General features: G+C 43.4%; 1 protein-coding gene across 3 annotated transcripts in view; it reads left to right on the top strand.

The window, feature by feature from the left end:
* The window catches only part of LOC134338604 (uncharacterized), a 277845-nt gene that overhangs the window by 259322 nt on the left and 3769 nt on the right, over positions 1-14754 (top strand). For all 3 annotated transcript variants that reach the window (XM_063034574.1, XM_063034572.1, XM_063034573.1), the window contains 3 exons: positions 2324-2445; positions 13437-13558; positions 13875-13954. In XM_063034574.1, the coding sequence (XP_062890644.1) occupies positions 2324-2445; positions 13437-13558; positions 13875-13954 (324 nt within the window). The remainder of the gene's footprint in view (positions 1-2323; positions 2446-13436; positions 13559-13874; positions 13955-14754) is intronic.

Raw genomic sequence — 14754 nt, 5'->3', positions numbered from 1 at the left:
TCCCACGTGCAAAAAACATCAACATCAACAGTTCCCACGCGCAAAAAACATCAACATCTACAGTTCCCACGCGCCAAAGACATCAACATCAACAGTTCCCACGCGCAAAAAACATCAACATCAACAGTTCCCACGCAGCTCCCACGTGCAAAAAACATCAACATCAACAGTTCCCACGCGCAAAAACATCAACATCAACAGTTCCCACGCGCCAAAAACATCAACATCAACAGTTCCCACGCGCAAAAAACATCAACATCAACAGTTCCCACACGCAAAAAACATCAACATCAACAGCTCCCACACACAAAAAACATCAACATCAACAGCTCCCACACACAAAAAACATCAACAGCTCCCACGCACAAAAAACATCAACAGCTCCCATGCACAAAAAAAAATCATGCAAATAGAAAGAAAAAGAAAGAAGTGAAAAACACAGAATATAAAACACAAAATCAAAAGAGTCCAGGCATATTCGGTTTAGTTTAGTGTTCGTTATCTGCATGCTGCCCCGATTCACACCGATTCAAAATTGCCCAAAATAGCAGCAAAAAAAGGAGTGACCAGAGACCAGAAACACATCATAACGTGAACTACAGAGTCCAGTCCACAAACCCCATTGATTAAAACTTGCCCAGGACCCAGAACTCCGGCACCATCCTCCGACAGCATCCTCCGAGAGAGTGAGAGACCATTCGAATGCAGGGATCATTCTCCGGGAGCAGGAGTAAGAGGGGGAGAGAGAGAGAGACCGTCACACATAGACACCATCCTCTGACAGCAGCGAGTGAGAGAGTGAGAGACCATTCGAATGCAGGGATCATTCTCCGGGAGCAGGAGTAAGAGGGGGAGAGAGAGAGAGACCATCACACATAACCATCCTCTGACAGCAGCGAGTGAGAGGCTGGTTGATGGCGCTGAACACCCACTCGCCTTCCTCACTCAACTCGATGATTTCAATCTTCCTCGGCGCTTTAATTGACGAGATCGGTGAGAAATGGAATTGATCGTGGGCTCACGGCCCAAATCCAGGATTCTTGACCTCGAGGCCGCAAACCTCACTCAAAGCCTCAGACACCCTCGGAGACAGCAGCTTGCCAGATTGCTCAATCAGCGGGAAAACATGCCACCAAAATGTAGATCACAGGCTCCAACAGCAGCAGAACCACTTCTGAAAGAAAAAGGAGTGAAAGAAGTAGTTTCGTGAACCGTCTGGAGGATGTCGCCCTCGGTCACGTTGTTTGTTGGTGCCATCTTCTTCCGCCCTTCAAGATTGTTTAGTGTTATTTCCAGTACATAAGTGTAAAGGGGATTGAAATAATTGTTTTTTCTCAGATCCGATGCAGCACAAAAAAGTACAGTAAGATTTAAAAAAAACTCAGTAAATGTAAATACTTAAGAATATAAGAAATAAGAGTAGGAATAGGTCATCTGGCCCATCGAGCTGCTCCGCCATTCAATAAGATCATGGCTGATCTGACCATGGACTCTTCTCCACCTACCTGCCTTTTCCCCACAACCCTTAATTCCCCTACTATAAAAATCTGTCCAACCTTGTCTTAAATATATTTACTGAGGTGGCCTCCATTGCTTCATTGGGCAGAGAATTCCACGGATTCGCCACCTCTGGGAAAAGCAGTTCCTGCTCATCTCCATCCTAAAGCCACTCCCCCGAATCTTGAGGCTTTTTCAATGCCTCTAGCTTATCTATCCGTTCCTTTTTTTATGTTCCTATAAGTCCTCTTCTCATTCTTCTGAATTCCAACGAGTACCAGGCAACTCAATCTGTCCTCATAGTCCAACCCCCTCATCTCTGGAACTGTCTGTACAAAAGGTGACTGTGGCAGGAAATGATAAAGTCATGGTGGTTGGGGGTGTGGAGGTGTGGATCTATTTGGGGAAAGTATCTGTTCTTGAGTCTGGTGGTCCTGGGACAGATGGTACAGTATGTAGCCCTGCCCTGATGAGAGTGTGACAGACAGTCCATAAACAGGTTGGGTGGGATCCTGCATGATATTGTAAGGTGTTGGTGGCCTTTTTCCAGCACAATTTTGTAAATATGTCCTTGAGGGCAGGGAGGCTGGTGTTAGGAATGTGGTGGTGATGGTGTAATTGAATCATGTACGAACATGTCCGTGCATGAAAAATACCTTCTTCAGCAAAGTGCTGATACACAGGTGACAATCTACATATGTGCAGAAGGGGATTGGGTGAATGGAGCAAAGATTTTCAACTGCAATATGGAGACTAGAAGGAAGAAAATGAAGAGATATGATACATTTCTGTTATGCTTACGAAAAAAATTATCTTCTCTCATCAGAACCCAGGCCATTGGAACAGGAAGAATTGACTACAGAGGAAGACAAAGAATGTGAGAAACCTCAGGTGTTACCGCGTCAAAAAGTTGCAATGTTTCCCGGAATGGACCCTGCAGTACTGAAGGTAAAGTTCTGTGGAACATAAAGAGCACAGTAATAGTCTACTAAACTGGAATTTCATACTGATTTCAGCTTGCTACACAAGAGAAGCATGGTGGTGCCAGTGCCTTGACTGAGTTTGTTTAAATTGTTAGCTGACTCAGTGGAGGAAAAAATCATACATATAAAAGAAACATGCTGGTCAGTCGTCAGTCTACGAACATCAGGTATGGGCTTGATGAACCAAATGCTCTCTGCTCTGCCTGAACAATTTACTGAACCAATAAAGTTAAAACTCCCCCTGGCCTTTCAGATAGAGGTTTATCAGATCCCAGGTGCAGGACCAAGCTTGTTATCACTAATTTATGTCACGTGAAATTTGTTGTTTTGCAGCAGCGGCAGAGGGCAAAGACATAAAAAAAAACTAACAAAATAACTAGTGCAAAGAAAAAGGAATAACAAGATGGTGTTCAGGGTTCATGCCTATGTTCCCCCTCATGAGGGGTGGAAACAGGTAAGGCCGGCCAACTGGGTCTGGTGAAACTGTGTAAGCCAATCCCCTGTACAGTAGATACAATGGATTATACAAACGTAGAAACATTGAACTTCAACCATACATACCATGAACTTTGGACACTGGAGACGGGAGGTCATCAATGGCCTTGCTCACCTGGGAGCTAAGGGCCCATGATGATTCAGGGTTCGTGAACAGTTCAGGAATCTGATGGTGGAGGGGAAGGAGCTGTTCCTAAATTGTTGAGTGTGGATCTTCAGGTTCCTGTACTTCCTCCCTGTGGTAGTGATGAAAAGAGGGCATGTCCTGGATAGTGACAGTCCTTAGTTGATGGATGCCACCTTCTTGTGGCACCACTTGCTGAAGTTGTGCTTGTTGCTTGTGATGGAGTCCACAGCCCTGGTGCATACTGTGCATTGGAGCCTCTGTACAGGTCTGTGATGCAACCAGTCAGAACGTTCTCCTCTGTACAGGTCTGTGATGCAACCAGTCAGAACGTTCTCCTCTGTACAGGGCTGTGATGCAACCAATCAGAACGTTCTCCTCTGTACAGGTCTGTGATGCAACCAATCAGAATGTTCTCCACTGTACAGGGCTGTGATGCAACCAGTCAGAATGTTCTCCTCTGTACATCTATAGAAATCTGTGATGCAATCAATCAGAATGTTCTCTGTACAGGGCTGTGGTGCAACCAATCAGAATGTTCTCCTCTGTACAGGGCTGTGATGCAACCAATCAGAATGTTCTCCTCTGTACAGGGCTGTGATGCAACCAATCAGAATGTTCTCCTCTGTACAGGGCTGTGATGCAACCAATCAAAATGTTCTCCACTGTACGTCTATAGACATTTTCAAAGAGTCCCTGGTGACATAGCAAATCTCCTCAAACTTCCAACACAGTATACAGTAGCTGCTGGGGTGCCTTCTTCATGATGGCATCAATGTGTTGGGCCCAGAATAGATCGTGATGATGACACACAGAAAGGTGAAGCTGCTCACTGTTCCCAGCACTGACACGTGAAGAGCAAGAGGATAAGACGTGAGAGAATAGGACCAATCAAGTGTGACAATGGAAAAGTGTGTATCAAACCGGAGGAAATAGCAGAGGTACATAATGAATTCTTTGCTTCAGTATTCACTACGGAAAAGATTCTTGGGGATTGTAGGGATGACTTGCAGTGGACTGAAAAGCTTGAGAATGTAGATATTAAGAAAGAGGATGTGCTGGAGCTTTTGGAAAGCATCAAGTTGGATAAATCACCGGGACCGGACGGGATGTACCCCAGGCTACTGTGGGAAGCGAGGGAGGAGATTGCTGAGCCTCTGGCATCGGCATCATCAATGAGGATGGAGAGGTTATGGAGGGTTGCGGATGTCGTTCCCTTGGTGGTTGATAAGTAGATGGGGAAGATCCTGGGAGACAGGATTTATGAACACTTGGAGAGGCATAATATGATTAGGAATAGTCAGCATGGCTTTGTCAAAGGCAGGTCTGCCTTATGACCGATTGAATTCTTTGAGGATGTGACTAAGCATATTGATGAAGGAAGAGCAGTAGATGTAGTGTATATGGATTTTAGTAAGTCATTTGATAAGGTACCCCATGCAAGGCTTATTGAGAAAGTAAGGAGGCATGGGATCCAAGGGGACATTGCTTTGTGGAAACAGAACTGGCTTGCCCACAGAAGGCAAAGAGTGGTTGTAGACGGGTCATATTCTGCATGGAGGTTGGTGACCAGTGGTGTGCCTCACGGATCTGTTCTGGGACTCTTACTCTTCGTGATTTTTATAAATGACCTGGATGAGAAAGTGGAGGGATGGGTTAGTAAGTTTGCTGATGACGCAAAGGGGGTGTTGTGGATTGTGTGGAAGGCTGACAGAGGTTACAACGGGACATTGATAGGATACAAAACTGGGAAGATGGAGTTCAACCCAGATAAGTGTGAGGCGGTTCATTTTGGTAGGTCAAGTATGATGGCAGAATATAGTATAAGGGGGTTTCGTCTCTTATGTTACTGGATCCAGAACTTATGTTACTTATATTAATGGTAAGACTCTTGGTAGTGTGGAGGATCAGAGTGATCTTGGGGTCTGAGTCCAAAGAACATTCAAAGCTGCTACGCAGGGTGACTCTGTGGTTAAAAAGGCATACAGTGCATTGGCCTTCAACAAGGGTGGGATTGAGTTTAAGAGCCGAGAGGTAATGTTGCAGCTATGTAGGGCCCTGGTCAGACCCCACTTGGAGTACCGTGCTCAATTCTGGTTGCCTCACTATAGGAAGGACGTGGAAACCATAGAAAAGGTGCAGAGGAGATTTACAAGGATGTTGCCTAGATTGGGGAGCGTGCCTTATGATAATAGGTTGAGTGAACTCGGCCTTTTCTCCTTGGAGCGACCAAGGATGAGAGGTGACTTGATAGAAGTGTACAAGATAATGAGAGGCATTGATCGTGTGGATAGTCAGCGGCTTTTCCCCAGGGCTGAAATGGCTAGCATGAGAGGGCATAGTTTTAAGGTGCTTGGAAAGTAGGTACAGAGGAGATGTCGGGGTAAGTTTTTTACGCAGAGAATGATGAGTGCGTGGAAAGGGCTGCCGGTGGTGGTGGAGGTGGATACGATAGGGTCTTTTAAGAGACTTCTGGATGGTTACTTGGAGCTTAAAAAAATAGAGGGCTATGGGTAAAGCCTAGGTAGTTCTAAGGTAGGGACATGTTCGGCACAGCTTTGTAGGCCGAAGGGCCTGTATTGTGCTGTATGTTTTCTTTGTTCTATGACATCTCAGTAAGGACTGGTGTGTGTGTTCTCCTGACTTCTCCTTCCTAAAGCCTCACAATTAATTTTGTGGTCTTGCTGAAGCTGAGCGCAAGGTTGTTGTTTTAGCAACACCTGTCAACCAGCCAGTCTTTTTCACTCCTTGACCCTCCTCACTGACATATTGCCTATATATTTCAAGAAAGACAGGGAAGTTATCTGATTCTTTTTGAAATGTAATCAATATATGACTTTTAGTAAGCTGGCAGCATGCTTGGAAGCAGCAGCCTCGCTGGGTCCAACCAAAGAAGTGATTGTTCATCCTTTACGTCATTTTCATGATGGCAAGACACTGCTGCTTATCAAGTACCGCGGACCTGCCCCACTAGAGATGCTGGATAGTGATGAAGCTGGACCCATTGTGCAGCCTACTTCAGCCACCCGTGGAGAAAAGGCGTCAGCGGCGCAAGGAGATGGTTCACCATCCAATGACGTTTTTGTTGTGATCGCAAGACCCTGTTGGATATTTGTAATGTAGAATTCTGCAACTCCTATTCACTTGTTCATCGGCAGGACCCAATGACGGGGAGCTGCGTGGCCTCGGTTGCTGTGGCACAGACCAGGCCTCATTCACGCCCCAGGGTCACCTGTTGTGGTCGTTGAGGAAGGAGACGCTGAAGCTGGATGTGTGCTGCTGGATTCCATGCTGGGCCTGGGGCTGGCCCCTCACATCAGTGCTGCCCTCTGGTGTCAGTCAGTGGGAGGCAAGCTGGACTGCATTCGACTGACTGCACAGTGCGATATCAGGAACTGTCGCGGGCTGTTCTTGCGGAAACGTGGCTCCAGGACAGCATTCATGCACCATCAGTCTACAGGCCATGGCACTCAGGGACTTGAGCTATATTATTATTTTTTAGTGACGGTATGTTTTTCTACTGCTGTGTGTGATTGTGGTTCTGTGTTTTGTACGTTGATCCTGGAAGAATGCCATGTCGTTTGGCTGTATTCATGTGTGGGGATGAATGGCAATGAAACTTGAACTTGAAATATAAAATGTACTACGTCAAAGAAAATGAGAGCTATTTTGCCTCTTCGATTCAGAGCCATCCAGCACCTAAACAGGCCCTTCTTCCCAACTGGTCCATGGTAACCAAGACACCCATCCAAGCACTATCTCAGACTATTAATTACTTTGTTACTTACATCTAATATATACAGTCTCAGAATATATCTTCATTGGGACACTCAGTGCAACTTCTGCAATAAAACTGGAAGGAACCGGGCAGTATCAGAACTGCCGTTGTTATCTAGCAGAACTGGATTATTACAGAAACCGGTTTCCTCAGATCCTGTCCCAGTACAAGTTATGGGAGCACCTTGTGGTAAATGCTGGAAGTGCAGATAAGGGGCAAAGTTGTTTTTTAACTTTTAAACTCACAAGTGTGGTAAAACCTGAAAGCAAAGGGAAGCTGCAGCTTCTGTATCTTCTCCTAGGTATTTCTTCAGCAAATGTATGTGGAGAGAACTAATATGTTATTGTTTCAGGCCATTTTTAAAAAATATAGATCAGTATGGCACTATATAGGGTCAGGCTTTTCAGGTCCCTATGTACCAAACCTACAGTAATCTAAATTAATCCCTTCTGCCTACACATGATCCATATCTCTCCATTTCCTGTATATTCATGTGACTATCTAAAAGCTTGGGTGGTGGGATGGAGATGCATCTCTACCAAAGGAGGTAGGGAAATCTATCCTTCCCTCGCTCCTTCCCTCCGCTAGCCTGCAGGTCACCCTTGGGCAAGGTGTAGCACCTGTTTAGCACCCCCTCCCCCATCTGATCAGAAACCATGGGAGCAGCTGGTGGATGGTCGTATGAGCAGCTGGTGCACATCACAAGTCCTGGTTATGTGACCACTGATGCCAGGCAATCCCTGAAGAGTATTGATAATGGCTGGGGTCACCCAATTTGTAGAGATGCTGCTCAAAAGAAAGCAATGACTAACCACTTCTGTGGAAAAATTTGCCGAGAATAATCATGGCACAGATGGCAGACCATGATTGCCCATGTCATATGACACAGCACATGATCATGATGATTTAAAAGCCTCATAAATGCCATTGTTATATCTGCTTCTACCACCATGGCTGGTGTTGTGTTCTGGGCACCTGTCAATCTCTGTGTAAAACAAAAGCTAACCTTGTCTGCACATGTACTTTTCCCCTTCTCAGCTCAAAGTACTGCCTTCTAATATTTGATATTCCTACCCTGAGACAAAGATTTTAGGCCCTGAGGTAGCAAATCAGCTCCAAACCATGATGCTCCTTCCACTATGCTTCACAGTTGGGATGAGGTTTTGGTGTTGGTGTGCTGTGCCCTTTTTCCTCCAAACATAGCAGTGTGCATTTCTGCTAAAAAAAAATATAACTTTCGTCTCACGTGTCCACATAACATTGTCCCAGAAACGTTGTGGAATAATCCAGATGGTCTTTTGCAAACTTGAGACGTACAGAAGTATCTTTTTTGGAAACTAGTGGTTTCCTCCATGGTGTCCTTCCATGAACACCATTCTTGTTCAGTGTTTTTCTTATAGTGGACACATGAACAGAGACTTTAGCAAATTCTAGATATTTCCGCAGGTTTTTTTTACCCTTGGGTTCTTTCTCACCTCCTTCAGCATCACATATTGTGCTCTTGGTGTAATCTTGGCAGGACACCCATTCCTAGGGAGACTAACAACAGGACTGAATTTCCTCCATTTGTAGACAATTTCTCTTACTGTGGACTGATGAGCATTCAAGTCTTTAGAAATGCTATTGAAGCCTTTTCCAGTTTCATGCATCTCTACAATTCTTCTAAGGTCCTCTGAAAGTTGTTTTGATCAAGCATGGCACACATAAACAGATCTTTCTTGAGAAGAACAGGCTCTGTCAGTAACCTGACTTTGTATGTCTTTTTTTATAGGGTAGGGCACCTCTACAACCCACGTCGGCAATCTCATCTCATTGGTTGGAACACCTGAATCCAAATGGCTTTTATAGGAGGCATTACCCCAGAGATTCACATACTCAATTAAACCTTGACTGTGATTGTTTAAATGGTGGACTCAGCATGATGTGAAATACAATTGTTTGTGTGTTATTAGTTTAGGCAGATTGTGTTGGTCTGTCATTATGACATAGATAAAGATCAGACCATGTTTTTTAAGTAGTTAATGCAGAAAAGCAGGTCATTTACACATATCATAAACAACAGAGGTCCCTGAACTGTGCAGAACACCAGAGGTCACAGACCTCCAGCCAGAATATCACCTTTTGACCTAAATCCTCTTGTCTTTCATGGCAAGTCAATTCAGAACCCAAACCAACAAGTCACCGTGGATCCCATGCATCTGTATCAGTCTGCCATGACTGACCTTGTTAAATACCTTACTAAATTCTCTGTAAAGAACAACCGCTACCCTACCCTCATCAAACACCTTCAAAATCTCCTCAGAAAACCCAGGCAGGCTTGTAAGACATGACCTGCCTCAAACAAAGTCATGCTGACTGTCCCTAATTAGCCTTTGCTTTTTCAAATGCGAGTAAATCCTATCCCTAAGAATCCTCTCCAATAGCTTACCTGCCCTTGAAGAGAGGAACACCAGCCCATAGTTCCCGAGTTATCCCCATTTCCCTTTTAAAAAAAAGAGACCATCGTCATCATATATCATTAGAACTATTCTAATAAAACATCAGTATTTTCTTATCCTTTCTGTGTAGCCTGACCCACTTGTATTTACAAATCTAAAAGTCATTGACCCTTGAATGAAGATGGTATTTCAAATTGGCATAGATCACAGCAATCCCACATTTGAGGCGATATGTATAATTTTAAGATGCCCTACTTTTCAAAAGGACAGAGTCACATTTAGCAATGCACTGAGAAGCTTAGGGAGGAATTAGCTGATATTCATGGCTGTAAACAGTACTGAGTGAAAGGGATCGTGGAATATTTACATACACATCACTGAATATTGTGATATGTATACTGGTATTACAATACATTAGATATACAAAATTATGAGGGGTGTAGGTAGGGTAAATGAATGCAGACTTGTTACAATGCGATTGGGTGAGACTAGAACTAGAAGCCATGGGTTAAAGATGAAATGTGAGGAGGGGGATCTTCTTTACTCAGAGGCGTAGATTGGAGAAATATGGGGGGTGGGGGAAGCTATGGTCTAAGTGCAGATCGAAGGGATTAGGCAGAATAATAGTTTGGCATGAACTAGATGGGCTGAAGGGCCTGTGCCTGTACTTTAGTGCTCTATGGCTCTATATTGGCACAGTGGTCAAAATTAAACCAGATGTAGGCTTTATTTCTGAAGGGATAGAAATGCAAACTAGTTACATTAAAATTAAATTGAATGTTCGTTGCATCACACTTGGAACTAAGTTTGGTTATAAAAAGATAAAAGGAAAGGATAAGTGTGACATTGACGAACAAAATTTTAAATTAGAAGCATTTTTAACAAGTAGATGAATCAAGTAGGCTCTCAGAGAGAAAAATTAATGCAGCATCAACCCATACTTGGTTATAAAAAGATAAATTTCTGCTTGAACTATGAGATTATATGGTGCAGAGAAGGATGAACAGGTTTGGTCTGTTTTCTCTTGAAAAGGAAGTACTTGAAGGGGATCAGTATAAAAGAGATCTTTTAAATTCTCAGTTTTGATTAGGGCAGAGTCAACAAGGATTTCCATTTGAGACGGTAGAGCAAATATAAAACTGCCAAAGGTCAAATGGGGATTTCAGAGGAGACTTTTTTTAACCCAAAGTGGTGAGAATATGGAGCTTGTAGCTGGAAATGACACAGTGCACAGCAAGTACAGCTGCAATGTCACTGGTTCAATCCCAGCGATCGGTGCTGTTTATCTGGAGTTTGTGTGTCCGCCTTGAGCTCTGGTTCTTCCCCTCACCCCACATCTCAAGGTTGGTAGGTTAATGGTCTGTCGATGACTGGTGGAATTGATGGGAATGTGGGAAGAATGATATGGGATCAGTGTCAGTAGATGCTCGATGACCTGCATGGATTCAATAGATTAAGAAGCCTGTTTCATGCTGTGTGACTCTGTGACTCTAAGGAGTGTTTCAGGCTATTACTTTGACTGTTCCAAGTTCAAGTTGTCGTTTAAGTATGTACATGTACACTGCTAAATGAGACATTTCTCCGGACCAAGGTGTAAAGCACAGTTGTACACATAACAATCATATAACACACAACTTATGAAAGTAACGATAAAATCTACAAATGAATAATGCATAAATTAATAAAGTAAAATGCATAAATTAAATATTGTAGGGTACCGAACCGATTAACCAGTGACACTTTGAATACAGTGGACCGGGAGTTGAGAAGCCTAATGGCCTGAGGGAAGAAACTGTTTCCCATCCTGATCGTCCTTGTTTATATGCAACGGGATCTCCTGCCTGATGGTAGAAAGTCAAAGACGATGGGTAGGATCCTTGATAATACTAAGGGCCCAGCGTACGCAGCGCTCCTGATAAATTCCCCCAGTAGATGGTAGCGAGACCCCTGTGGTCCTCTCAGACGTTCTCACTGTCCTTTGTAGGGACTTCCGGTCCGATGCTCGAATGCTCCCATACCGGATGGAGATGCAGCTTGTCAGGGCACTCTCAGTGGTGCTCCTATAAACACAGTTAAGATGGGAGGTGGGGGGCCTCTCTTGCCTCAATCTCCTTAGGAAGAGGGGGCACTTTCGAGGAAAAGCAAGTTTACCAGTAAAAGGAGTAAGACGCCAATGGTTACACTGAGAAGGATAGAAAGGGTGGATTAGATGAAGCAGAGGTAGAGCATTAATACTGGCATGTACAGTTTATGTAATACTTTTTAACTGAATTTATGTTCACTGGGACCAAGTGACTGGAAGAAATATTATTCAATTTTCTTGAACGTGAAGAAGCTTGGATAGTGTACATCCAAGCATGTTATTAACTGAGCCAAAACCCAAATGAGATAAGTGGAGCATTGACAAGCAACATTTGAAATTAGAAGCATTTTTTAACTATTAGATGAATCAAATAGGCTCCCAGAGAGAACAATTAATGCAGCATGAACTCATACTTGGAAATGGAATGGAATGAATAATTGGGTAGATACAATAATTATGCATGTAAGGATAATGAGCAACAGCAATATGCAAAAGCAATTTGGAACATAACAGTTTCTGAGCTGCCTGGATTCTTAAAATATCACAACTGAAAACTGATTGAGATTTTTATTTATTTATTGAGTTACAGTGTGGAATGGGGCCTTCAATCTGCACTGCCCAGTAACCCTCTCCCCCCCCCGCCCCCCAATTTAACCCAAGCCTAATCACGAGACAGTTTACAATGACCAATTAACCTACCCACCGGCATGTCTTTGGACTGTGGGAGGAACTTATTTTGTTGAATAGAAGGCCAGATGGGTATTTGGGTGTTGTTCAATTTATTTTCTTTGGAGACAGAGGACTGAGCGAGATAGATCATATGGAAAGTCACTCTAACTGCACTTCTCTTTGTTTTCTATCTTCTGTTGAGATGGTGCTTGCATGGTTAAACCTGAACCCATAGCCACACACATTTCACACAGCATTAGTTTACTATTGTCACGCGTACCAAAATACACGTACCAATAGTACCGCCGAAAAGCTTGCCTTTTTACTGTTTATACAGATCAGTTTATTAATGAGGTAGAACAAATATAAAACCATAGCATTGCAGAATAAATAGTAAAAGTTTCTGAAAAAAAGTGCAATGAACAATAGAGTGCAAGGTTGTAAACAAGCAGATTGTGGGGCCGAGAGTCCATCTTATTGTACAGGAGGTCTGTAACAGTGGGACAGAAGTTGTCCTTAAGCCTTGTGGTATGTGTTTTTTGTATCTTCTGCCCAATGGGAAAGGGGAGAGGAGAGAATTTATGGTGTGGTTGGGGACTTTGATTATATAAAAAGCTTTATTGAGGAAGTGAGAATTGTAGACAGAGTCTGTGGCGGGGAGGTTGGTTCCTGTGACGTGCTGAGCTGTGTCCTCAGCTCTGTACTTTCTTGTGGTCACGTGCAGAGCAATTGCTATACTGAGCTGATAAGCATCTGACAGAATGCATTGATAAAAATCAGTAAGGGTCAATGGGGGCATGCTGAATTTCCGTAGCCTGCTGGGGTAGTAGAGGTGTTGATGAGCTTTCTTGGCTGTGACATCAACGTGCTTGGGCCAGGACAGCCTATTGGTGATGTTCTCACCTAGGAACTTGAAGCTCTCAACTCTTTTAACTCAACACCATTAAGTTAAAAGTTAAAAGTAAATTTTATTCTCAAAGTACACTTATGTTACCATATACAATCCTCAGATTCATTTTCTTGTGGGCATACTCAATAAATCTATAGAATGATAACCGTAATAGAATCAATGAAAGACCAGCCAACTGGGGCATCCAACCAGAAAGCAGAAGATAAAAAATTGTATAAATACAAAAAGAAGAACCAAAAATAATAAATAAATAAGCAATAAATATTGAGAGCATGAGATGAAGAGCCCTTGAAGGCGAGTTCATTGATTGTCGGTCAGGAGCATGTGTACTACCCACCTTTCTGAAGGCAATGGCCAGCTCTCTTGTTTGTTGATGTTGAGAAAAAGTTGTGAGGTGATACTGTCTCCCAGTTTCAAGTTATTGAAATCTTATTATTCCATTTTTGTTTTCCATGCTAGGCAAGTCTACGGAGACCTCGACCAGAGGTTGAAGCTCCAACTGAATTGAATTCCAAATCTTCCAAGCTTCATCCCCAGCAAGGTTTCAGAGTTCTGCCACCAACAACTGGCAAAGGAGAAAAGTAAGGAAAGACCTTTTTCATTGCTGCCTTTGACAGTTTTAAGCCCCTTTGCTGAAGATTTGCAGGAGATTTGTTTCCAGCATCGCTCAAAGCCTCTTTGCAGGCATTATCTCATGTAATCTGCTCAGGACTTGTTCATGTTCCTGCCACCTTCTGGTTACTAGTCCCATTTCATCCTGTCTGGGATTGCTTCCCTTCAGACACTCAGTTTATGAAGAAAGTCCAATGAGTGTTTTTTTTAATACTTTCAGTTACCTTTTATTCTTAAGATTATATTATTGTAATGACGTGTTGGCATTTTCACTTCACCTTGCAGGTCCAATGCGGCAGTTCCTTCATGGCTACAGGAACTAAAATCAAAGAAAAGGTTGAGTCAGATTCAGCCTTCGTCTGAAGGTAGGTAAAACCAATGGCTATAAACCTGTCACTCTGTGCGCTGGTCAAAGTTGATGATCACTAACCAGTGTTATATAGTGGATTAAGATATGAAGATTGGTTGCTGATCTGTAAAACCTTGGGATAATTTCTGAATTAAAGGGAGTGATGTACGGTTGATGGGGCAGCACCCTAGCCTAGCGATTAGCACAACACTTCACAGTACCGGCGACCCGGGTTCAGTTCCCGCCGCTGTCTGTAAGGAGTTTGTACGTTCTCCGTGTGACCGCGTGGGTTTCCTCCCACAGCCCAAAGATGAACCGGTTGCTAAGTTAATTGGTCATTGTAAATTGTCCTGTGATTAGGCTAGGATTAATCGGGGGATTGCTGGGTGGCGTGGCTAAAAGAGTCGGAAGGGCCTATTCCATGCTGTATCTCTAAATAAATAATTAAAGAAGATTGCTCAGCATTATACAAAATCTCATTAAAATTGAGAAAGGGATAGGAAGCGTAGAACTGTAGTGGAGTTTTGGAGTGAGAGAACAGCAATATAGAGTCATAAGAGCACTACAGCACAGAAACAGGCCCTTTGGCCCATCTAGTCCATGCTGAACTATTATTCTGCCTGGTCCCATTGAACTGCACCAGGACCACACCCCTCCCATCCATGTACTTATCCAAGCGTCTCTTAAGTATGAAAATTGAATCCGCAGCTGCCACTTGTGCTGGTAGCTCAGTCCACCCTCCGAGCGAAGAATTTCCCGATCAATTTAAAAACATGTTGCAAGTTGTTCTGCCTTGTTGCTCTGACGATTTACTCT

Source organism: Mobula hypostoma, chromosome 27, assembly GCF_963921235.1.
Source record: "Mobula hypostoma chromosome 27, sMobHyp1.1, whole genome shotgun sequence".
Lineage (NCBI taxonomy): Eukaryota > Metazoa > Chordata > Chondrichthyes > Myliobatiformes > Myliobatidae > Mobula > Mobula hypostoma.
The sequence above is the reverse complement of the archived record's forward strand: the minus strand, read 5'-3'. Positions and strand labels throughout refer to the sequence as shown.